Consider the following 21,791-nt stretch of genomic DNA (forward strand, 5'->3'; position numbering starts at 1 on the left):
CCTGTTCCGAATGGGCGCGGGACCCTCTTCCCTGAGCCCAGCCCCTGGCAGGGAGGAACTTGTGCCGACGTCTCTTTCTCTGCCCCCCAGGGAGGTGCTGCTGCCGGTGTTCGAGAGGAAAGGCATCGAGCTGGCGAAGGTGGATATTTATCTGGATCAGTCCAACACGCCTCTGTCACTCAGCTTTGAAGCGTACCGCTTCGGGGGACACTACCTGAGGGTGAAAGGTGCGTCCCGTCCGGCCCCGCGTGTCCCATGGCTCGGCGGGAGCGGGGATGCCCCCAGCGCAGAGCTCACGTGCTGCAGGAAGTGGCTCTGGGGGGATGTTCAGCTGCTGCCCTCTAGGCTCTAGGTCCGTGGTGTCCCGGGCTGCATAGGGAATGGGGTTTGGGACCTTCCCCTCTCGGGACGCAAGTGCCCATTCAGCCCAGGTCAGGGCTGGCGTGGTTCAAATCCAGCCTCTGCCCAGGGAGCGAGAGAAGGACTCAGTGTGCTGAGCTCCCTTGGGCCAGCGCGGGCAGCCTTTCCAGCCTGCAGGATGGGGGCGGCTGAGTTTGCACCTGGGGGAGGGGGCCAGGCCTCGCTCAGAGTGACTCCCAGCTGCACGTCCCATTCCATATCCCCTGGGGGAGCCAGGGGAGGAAGGCAGGGCCCCATGTTATTCCTGCAGTGTCCAGCAGGGGTCACCATCTGAGCAGTGCAGCAGCGTCTGCACCTGGAGAGGATGAAGCCCCCCTCCAGTGCACTCTGCGCGTGTGGCAGCGAGGGCGAGGCTGAGCTGTGCCCGGCGGGCTCCTGTCGGCGGCGTGGGCAGTTGGGTCGGGGCTGGGCTTCAGGCTAGCGGACCTGGGACAGACCTGGGCTTAGTCCAGCCCTGGGGAGGTAGGAGTGTCTGCCACGCCCAGCCATGGTGGGGACCCGCTGAGACTGGGCAGCCATTGCAGTCTGCAGAGGTGTGTGCCCAGGGTGTGCGCGTCTGGCCCGTCCCACGGACGCTGGGTGAGTCATGCTGCCCTTGGGCCAGGAGCCACGGGGCTCGCACTGCTACCCATAGCAATCGCTTGGGTGCTGAGGCTAGTGCCCGTCGGCTGACCCCCTGCCCTGCGCTCCCTCACAGCCAAACCCGGCGATGAGCTCAAGGTGGAGCAGGCCGTGAAAGACTTCAAATCGCTGAGTCTGCCCATCATGCGCTCCTCAGGCTCCGCCTCCACCTTCCTCTTCACCCCCACCGGGGAGAGACCGGACCAGCCGCCCTTCCGCCGGGAGAGCATGGACATCCTGGTGAGTTGGGAGGGAATGCCAGCGTGGCACCCGGGCGGCAGCGGGGCTGGGGGCTCAGCAGAGCTGTTGGGACCTGGGTAGGGTGGGGAGGTGACTATGGTGGCCCCATATCAAGCATTTTGCTGAGACAAATCCATCCGATGTACTGAGCAGCGGGCAGCTGAATTCTAGGAGCTGACGCTGCAGGCAGTGCTCACCTCTCTGTGGACGATGTGGCTTCTCTGGAGAGCAGTTTGGTTCTTGCTGTGAAACACCGGAGTGGCCCAGCCCGCAGCTCGGAGAGGCGGGTGCTCGGCAGGTCATCGCGGTGGGCCCTCTGTGTGTGTGTCCCCCCCCCCCCCCCAGGGCCCGGGGTGCTGTCTCCTCTCCGTTGAACCTTGAGCACTGTGGCTGGGTCTCAGGGATGTCTCTCCCTATCAGGGAGCAAACTGATAAGATCAAGATAGAGCCAATAAATGGAGCTGTTGATGGGCAATTGTTTGTTTGGCAAGCAAAGGTTTCAGCTTATCCAAAGCCCTCTGCCGGATAAGGGGAATCTCAGTCAACAAACAGCTCCTCCATCCAGCAATCAGCAGCATTTGTCCCCCACCTGCCTGGCCCCCGGGGGCTGCATGTGGACTGGGGAGAGCTGGCCCTGCCCGGCACAGGGAAAGGCCCAGGGTTCCAGGTGGAGCTGGGCAGGAAATGGTTCTCCCCTCCCGGAAGAATTTGAGATTTCAGAAAAGGTTCCCATTGCGAACGTGGCTGTGGCTCCTGTCAGTGGAAATGGTTTCCTAGGGGTTTGACCTTTTTCATTTTTTGAACACTTTAAAAATTCTGAATGAACTTGCATTTCGAAACGGGACGTCAGTTTGAACCGAAAACCAGAACTTTTCAATTTGAAAACATAGGAACAGGGTGTTTCAGCAATTTCAAAACCTTGTCAACTCATCAAACCCAACCCGATCCAGGAAAATCAGCTTCTTCTGGGGAAAAACTCCCGCCCAGCTGTAATTCTAGGTGTGTGCTGCTCAGGCACCACTTACCTGGGCTCACACCTGCTCAGGTGGATCTGCCCGGTCTGCTCAGGCTGGCTGATGCTCCCGTGGATCAGCTCATGGTTTCCAGGGTGCAGACACCTCCATAATATCGGCTTGTTTTCCAGCCATTAACAGACCCTACTGCATCTGTGCCTACTGAGCCCTGAAATGCGGCTGCCTCTGGGCTGGGATACAGCAGTAACACTATGCAAGAGATTCCTGCTGGGGCAGGATAATTGCTCCAGCCGACAGCCATGGGTTTGGGTTTATGTGAGGTGCTTGGGACTTCTGCTAGGAATATGGGGTAGAGCTGGGCTGGAACAGCTTCCTCTCCCTGCAGCCCCGAGAGGCAAGTGCCCAAGTTACTGCCAGAGTTACAGTCTCAGGAGGAACCAGGCTGCTGAGCGAAGGGTCTGCTGAGAGGAGCTGTGGGGCCTGGGGCAGGCGCCTGCACCTGTTCCCCCTGCGGTGTCTGGGGCGCTGCTGGGGAGCGGCTGAGGGGGGCCAGTGGGAGTGCCAGTGGGGGTTCCCAAGTCCTGAGGGTGAGGGCAGGCCTGGGAGTGGGGCGGGCGGAACACCAAGAGCCGGGGCACTGGGCAGCAAGGAGCCAGCCCGGCTCAGCCGTGGCATTAACCCAGGCCTGGGGTTTCCCCCTCAGCCTGCTGGCGTTTGCCAACCGAGGAGGAAGCGTGTGTCTGTGGCCACATCCCCCAAGATGCTGCAGCTGGGCTGGGCTCTGCCTGCTGGCTCACCTGGGGCCCATGCGTGTCGGAAGGGGCCTGTGTGGCACCGTGTGGTGGTGGTGCTGCGGCACACAGCAGTCCAGGCCGGCGCCCCATTGGTCAGTGGGTCTTCCCAGCACAGCCTCCGTGGGGGGAGCACCTGGGAGGGCTCAGGGGAGAGTCGGATGAGATGGGGGTGGGGACCCAGTCCCAGCCATTCTTCCTGGCCACACTGAGACCTGTGTGTGTGTGTGATTTCTGCCAGGTGTGAGTGTGACTCAGTGACGGGGACATGTCTGACTGGACTCTGTGTGCCAGCCCAGCCGGCTGTGTGCCTGGTGTCCCCCAGGGCATGGGGGTTCAGGCCTCTGGGGCAGCCCCCACACTGGCTCTCCCAGTCCCTGCCCAAAGCAACCCCCCTGGCTAGTGCCACCTCCTCTGGGAAGCCTGCACCTGGGAGCAGCGATAGGTGCATGCTGGCTGGGGAGTGGGGGAGGAGCCAGGAGTGACAGGAATGGGATGCAGGCTGAAGGGGCTATGGAGAAGGGGGTTTGTCAGTTCACAAGCAGCTAATACCGGCAGGTAGCAGGCCAGGCATGTGCCCCTCTGGGGTGTTATTGACACGAGTCACATAGAGCAGGGAGAGGGGCCTGTACTAAGTAAAGGGAGGGACCTCTGGGCAGGGTGTCCCGGAGGGGCTGGGAGTGGGGCATGGCAGCCCAGCCTGCCCCTTCCAGTGCAGCCCAGGCCAGCAGGGAGTGACGGGAAGGGGCTGCCTTCAGCCTGCCACGAGAGGTGGTCTTGGCTCTGTGTGCAGCCCCAACCGCACTCCGGCAGGGCCCCTGGTCAGCAGGCTCCATGGAGAAATTGGGCAGTGAGCTCCCAGGGCTGCGTGTAGAGGAATGAGAGAACGTACGACGGAGTAAATGGGCCCAGATAGTCAAAGGAGGTAACATAACCCAGTCACTGTCCAACATGAAACAGTGTTAAACAAGGTCGCCGTTTGGTATCCGGAGAGCTCAGCTGCTTGCTCCACTGGCAAAAACCCCAGTGAACAGCCTTTAGCCCTTGTTAAAGATACAGAAGGGAAAAGGGGTAAAGCATTCGACATGCTAAGTGTTAAATAAAACTGTCATTGTGAAGACACCCCTTGCTCCCTGTCCCGTTAGCTGGCGAGCTTTTAAAGGAAGCCCCATCTGGCAGTCTCTCCGATGGCAGTACAGAGGGGATGACCTTTAGTTGAGATGGGCTGGAGCCGTCACTGCTGTTAAAGTCTGATCCCATTTCCTAAAAGACAAACCCGCGAAAGAGGAGAGAAAAGCCCAGCGAAGAGACAAAACGCGGCTTCTGGCTCTGGTGCTGATTCGCACTCACAGCCTGGCTGCTGGAAAACCACAGGTCCAGCCCACGGCCTCATCTCCCACTCCAAGCCCAGGCAAACTTGTACCAGGCTCAGGCTGTTCAGGGCATTGCTCTTACTTGCTTCTCTGGTCCCAGGTTTACTGCGGGGGTGCCACACGTCGTCTTGGCTGACTAAGCCAGACTCTTATTACACAGAAGGAAAAAGAAGAGGGACAGAAAGAACCAAAGTAAGGTGGGAAGGAACAACACACAAGGGTGGGGGGTGGGAACGACCGTCTCAAATCCCAGCAGGTATTTGGGATTGTGTGGGAGCCAGTGGAGGTGGTGATGACATCTGGGTCCCTCTCTGGTCTGGCCTGGTCAAGTCATTTCTCAGGATTAGGATGCCACAGACGAGGGTGTTATGGGAGATCTCGTGGTCCCAGGAGGCGGCGGCAGGGTTAGCTCACTGCAGTGGGTGTCGGCAGACAGTTCCTTGGGCTAATCCCCTCCCGCCCCCAAGTCTTCCTTTTCTTTGAAGAGCTCCAGAAGGGAGGGGTGGGCGGACTAGCCCATCCCCTCACTATGGTGGTCACCAGCTTGGTCTCCTTCCCAGCACACCACCAGGCATGATTGGAACACAGCCCTGGAGTTCCACCAACCGACTAATTCAGCCCTTGTCTCCCTTTTCCCATCAACATGTGTTACAGATTATTGTGCCCTCTTGGGAACTTTCACTCCCTTTCTACAGCTGAGCTGCAATGAGGTTAAATTGATAGGCCCAGTTATTACCAAACCTCTCCCCATGGCAGGGCCGGGCCCCCTCCAGGGGAATGTAGCGGAAGTTGGGGTTGGTCCTGCTTTGAGCAGAGGGTTGCACTAGATACCTCCTGAGGTCCCTTCCAACCCTGAGATTCTCTGATTCTAAGGTTTCAGAGTAGCAGCCTGTCACGGAGTGTGGGGGAGTCAAGGTCCTGCACCCCTCTTCCTGGGATTCACCGTGACTCTCAGCCAGCCAGTAAAACAGAAGGTTTATTAGATGACAGGAACATAGTCCCAAGCAGAGTGTGTAGGTACAACCAGAACCCCTCAATCAAGTCCTTCTGGGGGGTTTAGGGAGCTTAGACCCCAGCTTGGGGTTCCCTGCGTTGCACCACCCAGCCCAAACTGAAACCAAACCAAAACTCCTCCAGCAGCTTTCTCACCCCCTCCCCTCTGCTCCTCCTCTCCTTTGTCCAGGCTCCCGGCCAGAAGGTGTCACTTCTCCCAACTCCCTTCCTGGCTCAGGTTACAGCTCAGGTAGCTTCCTTCAAGGGAAGTCCCCCATCCCCAATGCAACCCCCCTGCAACATTCCCAGGTCAAATCTGCCCCACTCCCTGCTCCGCTCCCTGCTCTGTCACACAGCCATGTTAGTCTGTATCCGTAAAAAGAACAGGAGTACTTGTGGCACCTTAGAGACTAACAAATTTATTTGAGCATAAGCTTTCATGGGCTAAAACCCACTTCTTTGGATGCATAGAATGGAACATATATTGAGGAGATATATATACACATACAGAGAGCATGAAAAGGTGGGAGTTGTCTTACCAACTCTGAGAGGCCAATTAAGTAAGAGAAAAAAAACTTTTGAAGTGATAATCAAGATAGCCCAGTACAGACAGTTTGATAAGAAGTGTGAGAATACTTACATGGGGAGATAGATTCAATGTTTGTAATGGCTCAGCCATTCCCAGTCTCTATTCAAGCCTAAATTGATTGTATCTAGTTTGCATATCAATTCCAACTCAGCAGTTTCTCGTTGGAGTCTGTTTTTGAAGCTTTTCTGTTACCACCCGCAGGTCTGTCATTGAATGACCAGACAGGTTAAAGTGTTCTCCTACTGGTTTTTGAATGTTATAATTCCTGATGTCAGATTTGTGTCCATTAATTCTTTTGCGTAGAGACTGTCCGGTTTGGCCAATGTACATGGCAGAGGGGCATTGCTGGCACATGATGGCATATATCACATTGGTAGATGTGCAGGTGAACGAGCCCCTGATGGTATGGCTGATGTGATTAGGTCCTATGATGATGTCACTTGAATAGATATGTGGACAGAGTTGGCATCCGGCTTTGTTGCAAGGATAGGTTCCTGGGTCAGTGTTTTTGTTCAGTGAGGTGTGGTTGCTGGTGAGTATTTGCTTCAGGTTGGGGGGTTGTCTGTAAGCGAGGACAGGTCTGTCTCCCAAGATCTGTGAGAGTGAGGGATCATCTTTCAGGATAGGTTGTAGATCTTTGATGATGCGCTGGAGAGGTTTTAGTTGGGGGCTGAATGTGATGGCTAGTGGTGTTCTGTTATTTCCTTTGTTGGGCCTGTCTTGTAGGAGGTGACTTCTGGGTACTCGTCTGGCTCTGTCAATCTGTTTTGTCACTTCAGCAGGTGGGTATTGTAGTTTTAAGAATGCTTGATAGAAATCTTGTAGGTGCTTGTCTCTGTCTGAGGGATTGGAGCAAATGCAGTTGTATCTTAGAGCTTGGCTGTAGACAATGGATCGTATTGTGTGTCCTGGATGGAAGCTGGAGGCATGTAGGTAAGTGTAGCGGTCAGTAGGTTTCCGGTACAGGGTGGTATTTATGTGACCATCGCTTATTAGCAAAGTAGTGTCCAGGAAATGGACCGCTTGTGTGGATTGATCTAGGCTGAGGTTGATGGTGGGATGGAAATTATTGAAATCATGGTGGAATTCCTCAAGGGCTTCTTTTCCATGGGTCCAGATGATGAAGATGGCATCAATGTAGCGCAAGTAGAGTAGGGGCGTTAGGGGACGAGAGCTAAGGAAGCGTTGTTCTAAGTCAGCCATAAAAATGTTGGCATACTGTGGGGCCATGCAGGTACCCATAGCAGTGCCACTGACTTGAAGGTATATATTGTCCCCAAATGTGAAGTAGTTGTGGGTGAGGACAAAGTCACAAAGTTCAGCCACCAGGTTAGCTGTGACATTATCGGGGATACTGTTCCTGATAGCTTGTAGTCCATCTTTGTGTGGAATATTGGTGTAGAGGGCTTCTACATCCATAGTGGCCAGGATGGTGTTTTCTGGAAGATCACCGATGGATTATAGTTTCCTCAGGAAGTCAGTGGTGTCTCGAAGATAGCTGGGAGTGCTGGTAGCGTAGGGTCTGAGGAGAGAGTCCACATAACCAGACAATCCTGATGTTAGGGTGCCAATGCCAGAGATGATGGGGCGTCCAGGATTTCCAGGTTTATGGATCTAGGGTAGCAAATAGAATACCCCTGGTCGGGGTTCTAGGCATGTGTCTGTACAGATTTGTTCGTGTGCTTTGTCAGGGAGTTTTTTTAGCAGATGGTGTAGTTTCTTTAGGTAATCCTCAGTGGGATCAGAGGATAATGGCCTGTAGAATGTGGTGTTAGAGAGCTGTCTAGCAGCCTCTTGGTCATATTCCAATTTATTCATGATGACGACAGCACCTCCTTTGTCAGCCTTTTTGATTATGATGTCAGAGTTGTTTCTGAGGCTGTAGATGGCGTTGTGTACAGCGTGGCTGAGATTATGGGGCAAGTGATGTTGCTTTTCCACAATTTCAGCCTTTGCATGTTGACGGAAGCAATCTATTTAGAAGTCCAGTCTGTTGTTTCGATCGTCCGGAGGAGTCCATGCAGAATCCTTCTTTTTGTCGTGCTGGTAGGGAGGATTCTGTGGGTTAGTATGCTGTTCAGAGGTATGTTGGAAATATTCTTTGAGTCGGAGACGTCGAAAGTAGGATTCTAGGTCACCACAGAACTGTATCATGTTCGTGGGTCTGGAGGGACAAAAGGAGAGGCCCCGAGATAGGACAGACTCTTCTGCTGGGCTAAGAGTATAGCTGGAAAGATTAACAATATTGTTGGGTGGGTTAAGGGAGCTACTGTTATGGCTCCTTGTGACATGTAGCAGTTTAGATAGTTTAGTGTCCTTTTTCCTTTGTAGAGAGGCAAAGTTTGTCTTGTAAATGGCTTGTCTAGATTCTAAGTTCATCCTGCAGGGTAATGCGCTGTCACTCGGCACCTTTCATCACCCCAACTGTTACTGCGGGCTGGGCTCAGCTTATCTGCATGGCTCATGGCATACAGCCCCATAAACCTGTGTGCAGCTACACAAACCTGTGTGCGCAGCTACACAAACCTCTGTGTGTGGGTATGTGCAGCCACATAAAGCTGAGCGTGCACTGCCAGGGCAGTTCCCTGCCGCAGGTGTGCCACGTGCTAGATAAGCTTAGCTCCCTTTGGCCTCGCCGGGGCTGCTGGGGGCCTGTGCTGCGTCTTCTCCCTAGTGGGTGTGCCCCTGAGTCTTGAGTCCCTGCAGCGACTTGACACAGATCAGGGCAATCAGGAACTGGCTTTCCAGGTCTCTGCCCTGCTTTCCCAACGTTGGGTTCGGTATCAAAGGTGAGCTGCACCTGTGGAGCCGTATTCCCAGCCCTTCGCCCCGGCAGGCGAGAGATCTCTGCGCAGAAGGCTTGCTGCTGTCCACCCTCGAGCGAGCATGCCCCAGCCAGGCGCTGCCCCTCCGTTCCCAGACACAAGTGGCTGGTTGGTTGCTGCTGCGGGGGACGTGGATTCAGCCTGAAGATGTTTCTGCAGCTTGTTTTTGGAAAACACCTTGCTCCCAGGCAAGCCCTGCGCATGTGAGCCGGCGCCGCTCGCGTTGTCCTGAGCCATCAGTCTGTGGGCACAACGCCAGGGCTCTCCTGCCCCTTCCTGCAGGGCCAGGTGGCAGCAGGAGCAAAACGCCCTCACACCTAACTCCGTGTTGAGCCCTCCGCCCCAGACTCGGTTCACTCCCAAGGCCAGGACCAGCTGCCCTGCCCGTGTCAGCCCCCTGCTCACCCCTCAACCCAGGAAGCTGGCTGTGTGCCCAGGATTCGTGGCTGCAAGGATCCAGTACTACAATGCTCAGCTGGGGGAGGCTCACCTCCCAAAGCCGATGGCCAGGCCACATCCCGCCCGGCATCGCCAGGCGCTGGCGGGACAAGAGGGGGCCGTGCCGGAACGTCGCCAGAGCAAAGCCACTAACAAGAGCCCCAGGCCAGGCCGGAGGGTGAAGATGCAAGGGCCAGAGCCAGTGCGCTGCTGGACAGCTGGAGGCCACCTGGGACTGGAGGCCCCGGGATGCGTGGAGAGAGTGAGTGACCTCCTTGTGGCATGGCAAGTCGCTGTGCAACCCTGAGCGGGCAGCTGAGTCCTTCCCCCTTCGCCGGGTGCCTGGGGGAGCATGGATCCCCTGCAAGAGCCAGCGGCCAGTCGCTGACATGGAACACATGGGAGATGATGTGCAGGGAGCTCACTGCTCCCCGAGTCCGCACCGAGCTCCCTGCAGGCCCCCCCCATGCCGCCTTGCTGGGGCTCTCCCTGCCTCTGCTGCATCCTCATCACCTGCCCTCGCCCCTGCCACGTCACTGGCGCTCCCCTCGCACCTAGTAGGGAATGTGCGTGGGCGGGGGGCAGAGCACTGGGTAGAGGGGAGCAGGCTGCCCAGTGCTGGGGGGCGGCGGGCGGCTGCCCCAGTGACAGACCTGTGCACTGGCAAGCAGCAGCCCTCCCTGATCCCTGGGTGAGGGGGTGGGGTTTGGATCTTAGTTCCTGTGTGTGCCAGTCATATGCACCATGGGGTTTCCGCCAGCGGGCGGCCGGATGGACAGGGTGCCTCGGCGTGTCCAGCTTGTCCCGAAGGCTGGGAAATTCCAGTGGGGGCTGCTCCACGCATGCTGCCCAGGTGTGGCTCTCCACCTTCCTCTCACAGTCCTTGCAGCAGCTGAGAAGCTGCTAGGCCAAGAGTGCTGCGGTCACGGGGCGCCCCGGCCTGGCTGCCCAGGGGCCATTCTAGAGCAAGACAGGACAGAGCTCCGCGCCTGCTGCGACTGCAGGCCCAGGCCTGTACCTCGCTCACTGGGCGGCTGCTCTCCCTGCAGCAGAGGCTTCTCCTGCCAGGCAGGTGTCCCTCCCCTGGCTCGCAGGCTGATTGACGGGGTGTGGCTGTCAGACGCAGCCCCGGCCCCTGCAGTGCATGCTCGGAGCGGGGGGGGGGGAGCTTTCTGCGTGGGGTCGGGCTGTTGGTGAGACTCGCGCTGTGGACCTGAGGCTGGATCATTTGCCCTTCAGGGCCTCTCCCATTCTGCCTCAGTGCTCAGGAGGGAGCCCTGGTCCCCGGAGGGGATTATCTCCTGTGCTGCCCGGCCCTCTGCGTGGACTGGGCTGCCCCCACCCCACTCCACTGGGCATGAAGGAAAAGCCCCTGAGCATCAGCATGGCCCTTGGCTGGCTCATGGCCGGGAAGAGCTGGCCCCCCCTGTGTTCTGGGAGTGAGAGGGACGTGGCTGTCCTATCTGTGTGCCCCATGGACGTGGGCTTCCAGGTGAGTGGCCGGGGCGGCAGGCGGGCAGGGAGCTGCTGCTGGGTATCTGCTTGGATTTCAGCAGAGGGTACAGGGATCCCAGCGGAGAGCCAGACGCAGAAGCAGCGGGAACCCTGCCCTGTGCTCAGGGCCTGCCAGGAGGGAGGGTGGGCTCCTGGGTAAGGCACAGGAGTGGGACTCAGCACATCTGGGTTACTTAGTCTGTAAGGTCTTTGGGGCAGGATCTCTGTGTGTACCGCACCTGCGCCAGCCTTAGCACAAAACAAACAATTCTTCCTCAGCTCCCCAGCGGGGTTGTGGGGATGGGGCCGGCTGAGGACAGCGTGTGCATGTCTGCCCCAGGAAGGGGAGGAAATGCAGCCAGCTGTCGTCTTTGCCCCCCAGAGACCCTGCAGGAGCCTGGCTGTGGCGTAGCGGCAGGGCTCTGCTGAGCGGTGCCCCTTGCTGGGCGTGTATTGGCCAGGCACACGCAGGGCTGGCTGCAGTGGCACATAACAGGGAGAGCCGCCTCAATGGGCAGGGCCATGGTTTGAATGCCCCGAGCCGAGCGGGGGTTGGCTCGTGTGCAGAGCTCTGCCCTGGGTCTGTGTGAGGGGCGGATCTAGGGCTTGGCTGGGCCTGTGTCTGAGTGAGGGGCAATGGGAGTGTGGCCGGGGCACACAGCAGGGCTTGTGCAGTTACCACAGATGGGCAGCCTGGCCCCAGGGGTGAACTGACCCCCACCTCCCAGCATCAGACGTAGCAGGGCTGGCCCGGCAGGGACTGCAGGCAGATGGGCGCTGCAAGAAACCAGCAGAGGGGTGGGCGGACGGTGGCTTTGCAGGGAGAGTTGGAGGAGGATAGAGACGCCTGTGTACTTGAGGGAGCTGCAGGTCTAGCTTGGGGGTCCAGCTGCTGGAAGGGAGGTGGCTGGGACCAGAAGGAGCCTGACGTGCACTGGGTTGATCTGAGCTGGCTGAGGCTGCCCAGCTGGGCTTCCTGTCTGACCACTCCCCTGGCCCCGTGTCTCACACCTGGCCTGCAGCCTGCCAGAGCGTTGCCATCTCCGCGGTGCTGTGCCCGGGGAGTGACGGCGAGCTCTGGGTATCTCCCTCGGGCCCGGAAGGCAGCTGGGAGTCTGGTGCCCCAGTCAGTGCTTCGCTGTCAGCTGTTGCTCTGCACTCGGAGGGGCAGACGAGCTGTCACAGATGCAGGGAGCTGAGCCCTCTGGGGAGCTCAGCTCATGGCTGCCTTGGGGCTTTAGGGGAATGCAGGACAGCCCCCCACGCGCCACGCTGCCGGCGTCCCAGTGCTCCTCTGATGAGCAGAAAGCCAAGGCCAGGCTCCAGTCCCTGCCATGCTCTGCAAGCGCTGCTGAGGTGCAGTGCCCCCTTCCCAGGGAGCGTGGGGTGCAGCGCCCAGTCTCAGAGCTGGCTGCCTCGCCAGGGAGGAGAGCCTACAACAACAGACTAGACCAGGGTGTTCACACAGCCAGCCATCTGGAGCCACCTTCCCCACATTCCAGCTCCAGCCCCTGGGGCCTGGTTCCAGGGGACTGAGCACCCACAGCTCCCTGTGCAGCCATCGGGCACGGCACCTGCAGGCCCCAGGCAGCTCGAGTTGGGCTGCTCAAAACAGAGCTGCCAGAGGCTCCTGGAAATGTGGCCCAGGGCCTGTACGAGTGTTTGACTCCTCGGACGTAGGTCAGGAGCAGCCGGTGTGTGAGAAAACGCATGGAACGGACACAGCCCACCTGAGCTCCACTGGGGGGGGGGTGTACACACGTGCCCCCACACCTGCGCCCTCTGTGCGCACACACATGTGCCCCCGGCCATGTGCGCGTAGGCTCCTGCCTGCTCTGCTACTGAGCGAGGGACCCAGAAGCAGACAAGGGGAAAGAGGCCAGGTCTGTCTGGGCGGATGGAGTGTGCTCTGCAAAGGAGGCAGGCCCTGCTGTCCACCCCAGTGTGGCATTCAAAGGGTCTGAAGGATGAGGAACCAGCTGAGCTTTCAGGGGTCGAGGGCCGATTTCCAGCTGAGCTCACCCGCTGTGTGGCCAGGTCCTGCAGCTGGGGGCATTGGAAAGCCAGCTGAGACTCCCCGGCCTGGCTGCTGCCTGGCATCCTGGGCTGGCCCCAGGCAGTTTCCTTGGGGATAATCTCTAGGAGTTGATAGCCAGGATGGAGCCTTGCTTGAGACAGACAGGCCCGGGCAGCTCTTTTCTGGCTAATGATTGCTCAGGGCTGGTCTGAGCTAACTCCAGCTTTGCGAGGCAGGCTGAGAATGCACTGGGGGGGTCTCCTAGCCCCTCTGTCCTATGCCTGCAGATGGCTGCAGGCCCTGGCTTTCCAGGAGCTGCTGCGCTAGAGGAATGTCTCATTGCCAGGGCATCGCAAACTCCCCACTCAGCAATGCAATGGCTCCTGGAGGCTCTTTGCATACTGTTGACACAAGAGCAGCCCTCCCCCTCTCCCCACTCAGCCAGAGCCATGGGGCTGGGCATTCAGAGCTCCCTGGGCTGGCTCCCCCTCGCCGGCTCTCTGGCCTGCCGAGCTGCAGCTGCTGCTCTGCAAGGAGCTCGGTGTCTTTGTCCTGCATGCGAGACCCTTGGGATGAGCGCGGGGTTGCTCCAGACAAGGTGAGGGGCTGCTCGCTCCATGTCCGAGGGGTCTCGGAGCTGTGAGGGGCTTGGAGGGCCGAGCTTCGCACTGGCTGACTGCGCAGACCTGAGTCCATCTGCTCACCCATCCCTTGCTCCGCTTTGTGAGCAGTCTCGCTGCCCGCCAGTTCCACCCAGTCCTTTCCCACCGCCTCATGGCAGCAGAGCTCTGGGGCTGGCTTTCTTCTCTGGCCCATTTCTCTGCCTGTCGGGCTGGCCGGTGGGCGACTGGGTTCCTGCTAGCGAATGCAGCTCCTGCAGGCTCTGGTCACGTGTAGCCAGTGTCCCAGGGCACTGGGCTGCAGCTGCAACCCCCTTCCCAGAGCCCTTGGGATCATGTCAGCCCTGCTGTCTCGGGGCTGGTGGGCTCTGAGCACCGTCAGCCAGGGTGTCGCTCGGGCGGCACCTGGACGGCACAGGAGCCTGCTGCAGCCGTCCTGCTCCAAGACTAGCAAGGCCCTGCTGTGGGTTGGGGAGGGATTGGGGCAGCCCTGGGGCTTTGTGCACTGCGCCCTCTGCCTGGCAGGCTGAGCTGCCGCCCGCCTCCTTCACCTGCTGCTGGGGGGTTCCTGGGTCGCCGAGGTGTGGGCAGCCCTGGCCCCTGCACGGGGCTGTTGGTGTGATTCTCCCCGATCTCAATGCGGCGTCTCTCTCTGATTGGAATTCCAGGCCCCGGGACGGAAGCGGAAGAACATGAACGAGTTTCTGGGCGATTCCAGCATCCCAGGCCAGGACCCCCTGCAGCACTTCAGCTGCTCCCTGCCCAGCAACGGCATCGATACGTGGAAGAATCGGGCCGCCAGTCGCTTCAGTGGCTTCTTTGGCTCCGGCGCTAGCACTGGCCCCTTCGGACGGGTACGTCAGCTGCTCGGCACCAGGCTCGGGCCTGTCCCTGCTCCCAGGGGCTCTTGGGCTCCCAAATTTCTGCTGTTGACTGGAATTAGGAGCAGCACCTCCCGCATGGGCTCTGCGGGCTGCCATGGGGGGTTCTTCGCCCAGGGAGGAGTTCCTGGGCGCCAGGTTCTGCAGGACAGAGCCGTGGGCTGTTGGGGGGATGCCGCTGACCACTCCTGTGCAGGTGTGGCCTGTGTCCACGCACTTTGCTGGGCGCTGGGTTAGTTTGGAGCAGGAGGTCAGAGGTTGCTGAAGTTGGCAGAAATGGGCCTAACCCAGGCGTCCTTGCCAGTGTCCAGAGCTGGCGGCAGGCACCACCTGGACAAGCCGCTTGGTGGGATTCTTTGGCTGCTCTCAGCCCAGCTAAGGAGACCTATGCAGAGCGGGACCTGCCTGGCTTTGGAAAGGGGGTGGAGTGGGGTCCGGAGCCCACCAGGAACTGCTCTGAGAGCTCGCTGCTGCTGGATGCAGGCAGACAGGCTGCTACTGAGCCAGGCACAGCTGGGGAGGGAGTGGCAACCGCCCGTCTGCCTCGGCTCCCCGTGCCCTTTGTCCTCTCTGTGCCCTTCAGCCCCAGGGCTGGATTGAGGAGGCTCCCGCAAGTGCCCACTGTGAGTCACTCAGGTCTTCTGCAGGGGCCTGCCGCTGCCTGGCCTGGGGCTCCTTGCCGAGCGTCCTGGCACGCGGCCCAGTAATGGCCAAGGGCCGGGAATCCCCTGTGCAGCGCGCCGCCCGCTAGCCTCCATTCCCGCCTGGCCCGGCGGGCGCTGGGCTGGCGCAGGCTCTCAGCCCCTCGGGGGGACGGATTCTCTGAGCGGGAAGCTGGGGCTGTGAGCTCCTGAGCGGGCAGCGCTGGCAATGGGAGAGGGACCCTCCGATTGGAAGAAACCCCCTGGCCCACCGCTGTGCTCCTGTGCGCTAGGAGATGGACAAGATGGAGCAGCTGGAGAGCAAGCTGCACAGCTATAGCATCTTCGGCCTCCCCAAGCTCCCCCAGCAGCTCCGCTTCGACCAGGACTCCTGGGAGGAAGAGGAGGATGACACCAGCCTGTGCCTGGAAGACAGCTGGCAGGAGATCACCGAGGGCACGGAGGTAATGCTGGGCTGTGGTGGGGAGGGGGCTCTGACTGGTGCAGAACATCCCTGCTGGGGGCCTGGGGTGAGATTTCCCAGAGCAACTCTCACACAGCCACACTGCTCCTGTTACCCCCCACGCTCCCCCATGGGCTGCTGGTCGGGGCCCACTGCTCCTGTTACCCCCCACACCCCCCCCATGGGCTGCTGGCCGGGGCCCACTGCTCCTGTTACCCCCCACGGCCCCCCCATGGGCTGCTGGCCGGAGCCCACTGCTCCTGATACCCCCCACACACCCCCATGGGCTACTGGCCGGGGCCCACTGCTCCTATACACTCCCAGGTGGCCAGGCAGCGGGGGGCTGGATCTCCCCCCAAACACATTTCAGGGCCTTGGCCTCTTTCCCCCATCTGGGATGTTGCCCTGTGGGACTGGGATTCCACTGGGCCCATGAGACGGGGCCTCTCCTCGCATCCTGGCTGCTCGTGCGCGGGAGACGATTGCAGGCCGGAGGCTCACTCCCTGTCCGTCCTGCTCTCGGTGGGAACATCGCACTGTGTCGAGGGGTCTCAGCACCCCGGCCCCCACAGCCCCATGGCGCTGACCCTTCTGCCCTTCGCCAGGCCCTGACGCGCCGGCAGTGCCACCAGCAGGAGGCCGTCTGGGAGCTGCTGCACACAGAAGCCACCTACATCCGGAAGCTGAAAGTGATCACGGACGTGAGTCTGCCCTGCCCGCCCCGGGGTCCTGGGAACGGGCAGAGCCAGGCTTCTGCCAGGTCCTTGTGGGGGGCACGACGGGTGTTAGGCCAGTGACTCCTGGAGGGCAGGAGACTGTGACGTGCCCTTCCGGGGCAGAGGGTTGAGCCAAGGCAGTTAGTTTATTCTGTGCGCTGCGCTCACCAGTGCAGCATCTGAGAGCCCCTGGCTGGCTGGGTCTGAGCCGTGCCCGGCTGTCAGCTTGCAGCCACAGCCCGGAGCCAGGCTGGGTCTGACTGGCGTCCGTCATGGCCTGCGCGCCATGCAGCCTCCGGCCCCCAGTGGGGAGGGACACCCTGGTGGGGCATGGGCGTGCGCGGAGGGAGGGTCGGACGTGCTCTGCACTGCCTGCTCTCTGCTCTCTTTGCAGCTCTTCCTCTGCTGCCTGCTGAACCTGCAGGAGTCAGGGCTGCTGTGTGAGGTAAGGGCCCAGCTACCCGTGGGGCTGGGGGGCGGCAAGTCCATCAGCGCCTGCAGGGTCCTCGCAGGCATAAGCCAGCCCCAGCCTCTGCCCCTCCCTCTGGGCCAGTGAGGGCCCCCAGGCGGCCGGGAGGAGCTCCCTGGGCGGCCCCGCCCCATGATGGGAGGAGTTCCCTGGGCAGCCCCACCCTGCTGTCGGACTGGGGCTGAGCCCTAGAGTGGAAAGTGTCATGTGGCGAGGATGGGAGGCTCTCGGGGCTGCAGCAGAGACACAGGGACCCCCCTGCCCGTTAATGGGAGGAATTGGCCCTCTGGACCCTGGACCAGCAGCTTTGCTCGAGCTAATGGACAGTCCTGGAGCTGCGCTTGTCGCCTGGCCTCACACCCACCGCGGGGCGCGGGGCGACGGCGTGCCCAGCGCCTCGTGCAGCGAGCCCGTCTCCGCCTGGCAGGGCAATGCGGGCTGTGCTGCTCTGAGCAGCCGTCTCACCCTCCGGGTCAGGGGATCCCAGCGCTGACACGGGGATCCCAGCGCCACTGTCTGGCAAACCCTACCTCTGCGGCCAGGGCATCCCCAGAGCCCCACTGCACCCCTTGCTGTGCTTGCAGGTGGAAGCTGAGCGTCTGTTCAGCAACATCCAGGAGATTATCCAGCTGCACCGGGCCCTGTGGAGCGGCGTCATGGCCCCTGTCCTGGAGAAGGCCAGGAAGACCAAGGCGCTGCTGGACCCTGTGGACTTCCTAAAGGGATTCAAAATGGTGGGTGTGAGAGCCCAGGTGCCGCTCGCTCTGCCACGGCTGCGCCTGGCAGGGAGACGCGCTGGGCTCTGACTGGCCCTCTGGCTTGCCTTGCAGTTTGGCTCCCTCTTCAAGCCCTACGTCCAGTACTGCATGGAGGAGGAGGGCTGCATGGAGTACATGCGCACGCTGCTGCGGGACAACGACCTCTTCCGGCTCTACGTGACGGTAAGGCCTGGAGCCAGGCACACGCGTCGTGGCGAGACCAGGCCGCCCCCGAGTCGCTAACCCACCTGTGTCTCTGCTTCCAGTGGGCAGAGAAGCACAAGCAGTGCAACCGCCTGAAGCTCAGCGACATGCTGGTGAAGCCGCACCAGCGCCTCACCAAGTACCCGCTGCTGCTCAAGTCGGTGCTGAAGAAAACGGACGACCCTTGCACCCGGGACGCCATCATCACCATGGTAACCTGCCAGGGAGCGCGGGTGGATGGGCCATGCCTCCCCGGCCAAGTCAGCGGCAGAGGGCATGCAGCCTGTGTCACTGCCGTGCCTTGGTGCTGGCAGCGGGCTCCCGTGTGCCCTTTCCCCAGGGCCGGGGTGGATGCTGCACAACGTGTGAATTTGCCCAAGCAGCCGGGTCCCCATTCTGCAGCCAGTGCTGACTGTGCCTGGCAGGGTCGTCCTGCCTCCGCAGGGCTCCTCGTCAAGCCTGCTGGACCAGGGCATGGGGCACAGGGTATGGGGCAGGGCTCCTCGTCACGCCTGCTGCGCCAGGGGCTTCCAGCCACCAGTTTCCCCTATGCGCCTCTGACCGTTCCCCTTGTGACAGATCAGTTCCGTGGAGCGGTTTATCAACCATGTGAACTCGCGGATGCGCCAGCGGCAGGAGCAGCAGAGGCTGGTGGCCATCCTCAGCCGGATTGACTCCTACGAAGTGGTGGACGGCAGCACGGAGGAGGTGGATAAGGTATGGGCTGTGTGGACAGGGGGCGTGCGGGCCGGGCTGGCCCCTGCCCCGCACCCCCTGACTGCGTCCTTTCTCTCTTGCTGGCAGCTCCTGAAGGAGTTCCTGCACCTGGACCTGACGGCCCCCATCCCAGGCACCTCCCCTGAGGACACGCGGCAGCTCCTCCTGGAGGGGAGCTTGAAAATGAAGGAAGGTAAAGACAGCAAGGTGAGCAGTGCAGCCTGAGCGGAGCTCCCAAGCAGCCCTGGGGCCGGCCTGGCAATGACCTCAGCCAGGGCTTCCTTTGCCTGCCGAGCTGCGGGTGGAGGGTGCAGCGGGTGTCCGCCCTGGCTCTGCTCGCGTCCCCGCCCAGGAGCAGGCTGGCCCTGGGAACCGCCCTCTGTGGGCATGGCTCGGTAACAGGACTCCCGGCGGCGCCCCTGCCCCGGCGCCGGGCTGCTCGGCAGGATCCCATGGGCCCTGTGCTCTCGCCCTCCCCAGATGGACGTTTACTGCTTCCTCTTCACGGACCTGTTCCTCATCACCAAGCCGGTGAAGAAGGCCGAGCGCACCAAGGTCATCCGGCAGCCCCTGCTCGTGGACAAGATCATCTGCCGGGAGCTCAAGGACCCCGGTGAGCACGCAGGGCTGGGATCCGAGAGCTGGGCATTGGCTGTGCAGAGCCCCTGGGCTCCTCTCCTCAGAGCCTGCCCCACGGCCCCTCCTCTCCCCTAGCCCCTCGCAGCCCCTTCGACCTGGAGGAGCTTCCTCTCTCTATCCTTCCCCTGCCCTGAATCTCGCTCCCAGCTGGCAGACTGAGGCGGCCAAGGCACAGGGCTCTCCCTGCGTCCCTACAGGGACTGACCCCCAAGTGCTCCCAGCCCCAGGGACCCCAGGGCCTCTGTGGCACCCACAGTGTGGGGAGCGAATGGCTCAGCTCCTGCCCTTCATGTCTGGGCTGTTACAGGCTGGGGATCACCGGATGGGACAGCCACCCTCCTCCTCAGGGGAATCACCCAGGGTTTCCCTCAGCACCACTAGCCTCCACCTCTGCGCCCTGCCCTCCTGCAGCGTGACAGCACCGACGCCCCGGGGGCTCTGGCGCCGACAGATGCTGCAGCGTGATTTGTCCCTGGGCACTAGGCCCCTTCTGACTACGCATGGCCGAGCCCTGAGCCCCTGCTCACTCTGCAGCTCTGGTGCCATCCCAGCCTTGTCTGGAGAGCTGGCGTGTCTCCTTGCTTCCCTGCGCTGGACACTCACCGTGTCTGCGGGAACTCGCCCGGGCCGGTGGGAGGTGCTTTTGCTCATGTTTGGTCCCCCTTGCAGGCTCCTTCCTCCTGATCTATCTCAACGAGCTTCGCAGCGCTGTGGGAGCCTACACCTTCCAGGCCAGCGGGCAATCCCTGTGCCGCGGCTGGATCGAGGCACTGTACAATGCACAGGTGAGTCTGGAGCAAACAGGCCTTGGGATCCAGTGTCTGAGCTGAGCCACTGCAGCCTCCCTGACCTGAGAGGCTGTGGGCGTTTCATCTGGTGCAGGCACCAGCGTGGGGTTTCCAACAGCAGCTCGGAGCACGTGCCCTTCTCTGAGATGGGGCCAGACAAAGGCCTGCCCTGTGCAGAGCTGCAGAGCGACTGGGTGCACACGGGACACAGGCAGCCCGACCACTGCCAAGGTGTCACCTCTCTGCCCCCAGGGTGACATCGTCCCCAGGAGCATTCGAAGTGCCGTCACTCCCGGGCATCCGTTATCTCGCTGTAATCTCACCGCTAGGATCAGTGCCACATGTTGTCGTGCCCTGCAGGGAATCTCCCTTCCCCACCCCGGGGCTGCCAATGGCAGTGCTGTGTCTCTGCTCCTCAGCCCGCAGACCCGTGTGGGCGAGGGCAGCATGTCTCAGGCTGTGTGCATGCCGCAGGGAACCGGGCCCACTGCCAGGGCAGTGCCAGGTGCGCACACAGCCCCTGATCTGGTCTGGGATGGGGATCGGCGCCCCATCTGGGAGCTGTCCTGTCCTGACAGCTGTGAGTTGGGGACGGCCATGTTCTCCTGTTCCTAAGCTGTGTCCTGCCCCTTCCCCACAGAACCTCCTGCAGCGGCTGCGTCTCCAGGAGCGGCAGCGTAGCCAGCGGCAGCATCTGCAGAGCCTGGAGGAGGGCGAGGATGGGGAGAGCGGGACCTCGGCAGCCAGCTCGCCCACCATCCTGCGCAGGAGCTGCAACAGCCTGGACTCCCAGCAATGGTACAACACCCCCCCACCCCCACCCCAGGACTCAAGGGCCGCTCGCAGTGCGGGACAGGGGAGACTGTCCAGCCGGCAGAGGCAGCGTGCCAGGCGCTGTACGGCCCTGCAGGAGAAGCCTGGCACCTCGTGCCATCATGGCTCCAAGCACTCACCATGCCCAATGCTGGCCACTCCCCTCGCTCCTGCCCTGCTCCAGCGTGCCCCAGCCTGGTGCCAGCCGTCCCTCCCAGCCCCCATCCCTGGCTGACTTTCCCCTTGCTCTTGCAGCCCCTCCGATGGCTCCACGGAGACCATCTCGGTGGTGGTGGTGGATGCCAGCGAGGAGCTCTCCTTCCCGGACTTGGAAGTGGGGCCATTCAGCTCGCAGTCGGACGAGACCTCCATCAGCACCACCGCTTCGTCCACCACCCCCACCCGGGAGCTGCTGGAGGGGGGCGGGGAGCTTGCAGAGACACACACACCCCCCAGCTCCAATTGCCTGACGCTGGATTCCAGCGGCTGCAGATCGGCGTCCATCGACAGCGCCTATGGCACCCTCTCCCCCACCTCCATCCAGGAGTTTGCTGAGGCGCAGCAGCTGGAGCCAGGGGCGGAGGATGGGGGGCCCCCGCACTTGCAGCGTGCCCCCTCGCCCAAGCTGCGCCGCAGGACGCCCGTGCAGCTCCTGCCCTGCAAGGTGAAAGCGCTCAAGTCCAAGTCGGAGGCCAGCCTGCTGCAGCTGATCCCAGCCTCGCCCCCTCTCGCCCAGAGCAAGAGCCTCTGTGACCTCTTCACAGCTCCGGGCCAGGCCACGTTCCTGGCAGGCCCCAGCCAAGGACTTGCACGGCGCGAGGTCCCAGCTGGCTTCCAGAGGACTAGCAGGGCGGGTGCCGGGAGCGGGGAAACCCGGTCAGACTGCAGTAGCCTCGGCCTGAGCATCTGCAGCAGCAGCAGCGGCTCCTCATCAGAGTTCTCCGAGCCCGAGGAGCTGATGTGTGCCAAGGGCTTTGCTTACCCAGCTGAGAGCAACGTGACGTCCCCTGCTGCGCCTGGGCAGGAAGCTCCCCCAGCAGGGCCTGAGGGGGCATCTGCCCCGTGCCGGGCTCCCAGCACCGCCGTGACTGAGCCCCTTGCCCACCAGACACTGTCAGACCCGCAGGCGGCCCAGCACCGCAAGCTGACACTGGCTCAGCTGTACAGGATCAGGACCACCTTGCTCCTCAACTCCACGCTGACCGCCTCGTAAGTGTCACGGGGCTCGCTCAGGCTAGCCAGGGCGGGTGCGTGGGGGGAGCCACGGGCCTCCTTGCACAGTCACAAGGACGCTTCCCCTCTCTCAG

At 61.3% G+C, this 21,791-nt stretch overlaps 1 protein-coding gene across 4 annotated transcripts in view; it reads left to right on the plus strand.

Moving 5' to 3' along the window:
- The window catches only part of PLEKHG5 (pleckstrin homology and RhoGEF domain containing G5), a 104,037-nt gene that overhangs the window by 81,920 nt on the left and 326 nt on the right, over nt 1-21,791 (plus strand). For all 4 annotated transcript variants that reach the window (XM_024207817.2, XM_024207816.3, XM_024207819.2 and 1 more), the window contains 15 exons: nt 91-227; nt 1,118-1,281; nt 14,064-14,249; nt 15,211-15,381; nt 15,986-16,081; nt 16,491-16,541; nt 17,150-17,299; nt 17,396-17,506; nt 17,590-17,739; nt 18,107-18,244; nt 18,332-18,451; nt 18,725-18,857; nt 19,553-19,668; nt 20,312-20,469; nt 20,740-21,693. In XM_024207817.2, coding sequence (XP_024063585.2) covers nt 91-227; nt 1,118-1,281; nt 14,064-14,249; nt 15,211-15,381; nt 15,986-16,081; nt 16,491-16,541; nt 17,150-17,299; nt 17,396-17,506; nt 17,590-17,739; nt 18,107-18,244; nt 18,332-18,451; nt 18,725-18,857; nt 19,553-19,668; nt 20,312-20,469; nt 20,740-21,693 — 2,835 coding nt within the window. The remainder of the gene's footprint in view (nt 1-90; nt 228-1,117; nt 1,282-14,063; nt 14,250-15,210; nt 15,382-15,985; nt 16,082-16,490; nt 16,542-17,149; nt 17,300-17,395; nt 17,507-17,589; nt 17,740-18,106; nt 18,245-18,331; nt 18,452-18,724; nt 18,858-19,552; nt 19,669-20,311; nt 20,470-20,739; nt 21,694-21,791) is intronic.

The sequence above is a fragment of the Terrapene carolina genome, unplaced genomic scaffold, assembly GCF_002925995.2.
Source record: "Terrapene carolina triunguis isolate 2854851 unplaced genomic scaffold, T_m_triunguis-2.0 Scaffold714, whole genome shotgun sequence".
NCBI classification, from domain to species: Eukaryota; Metazoa; Chordata; order Testudines; family Emydidae; genus Terrapene; species Terrapene triunguis.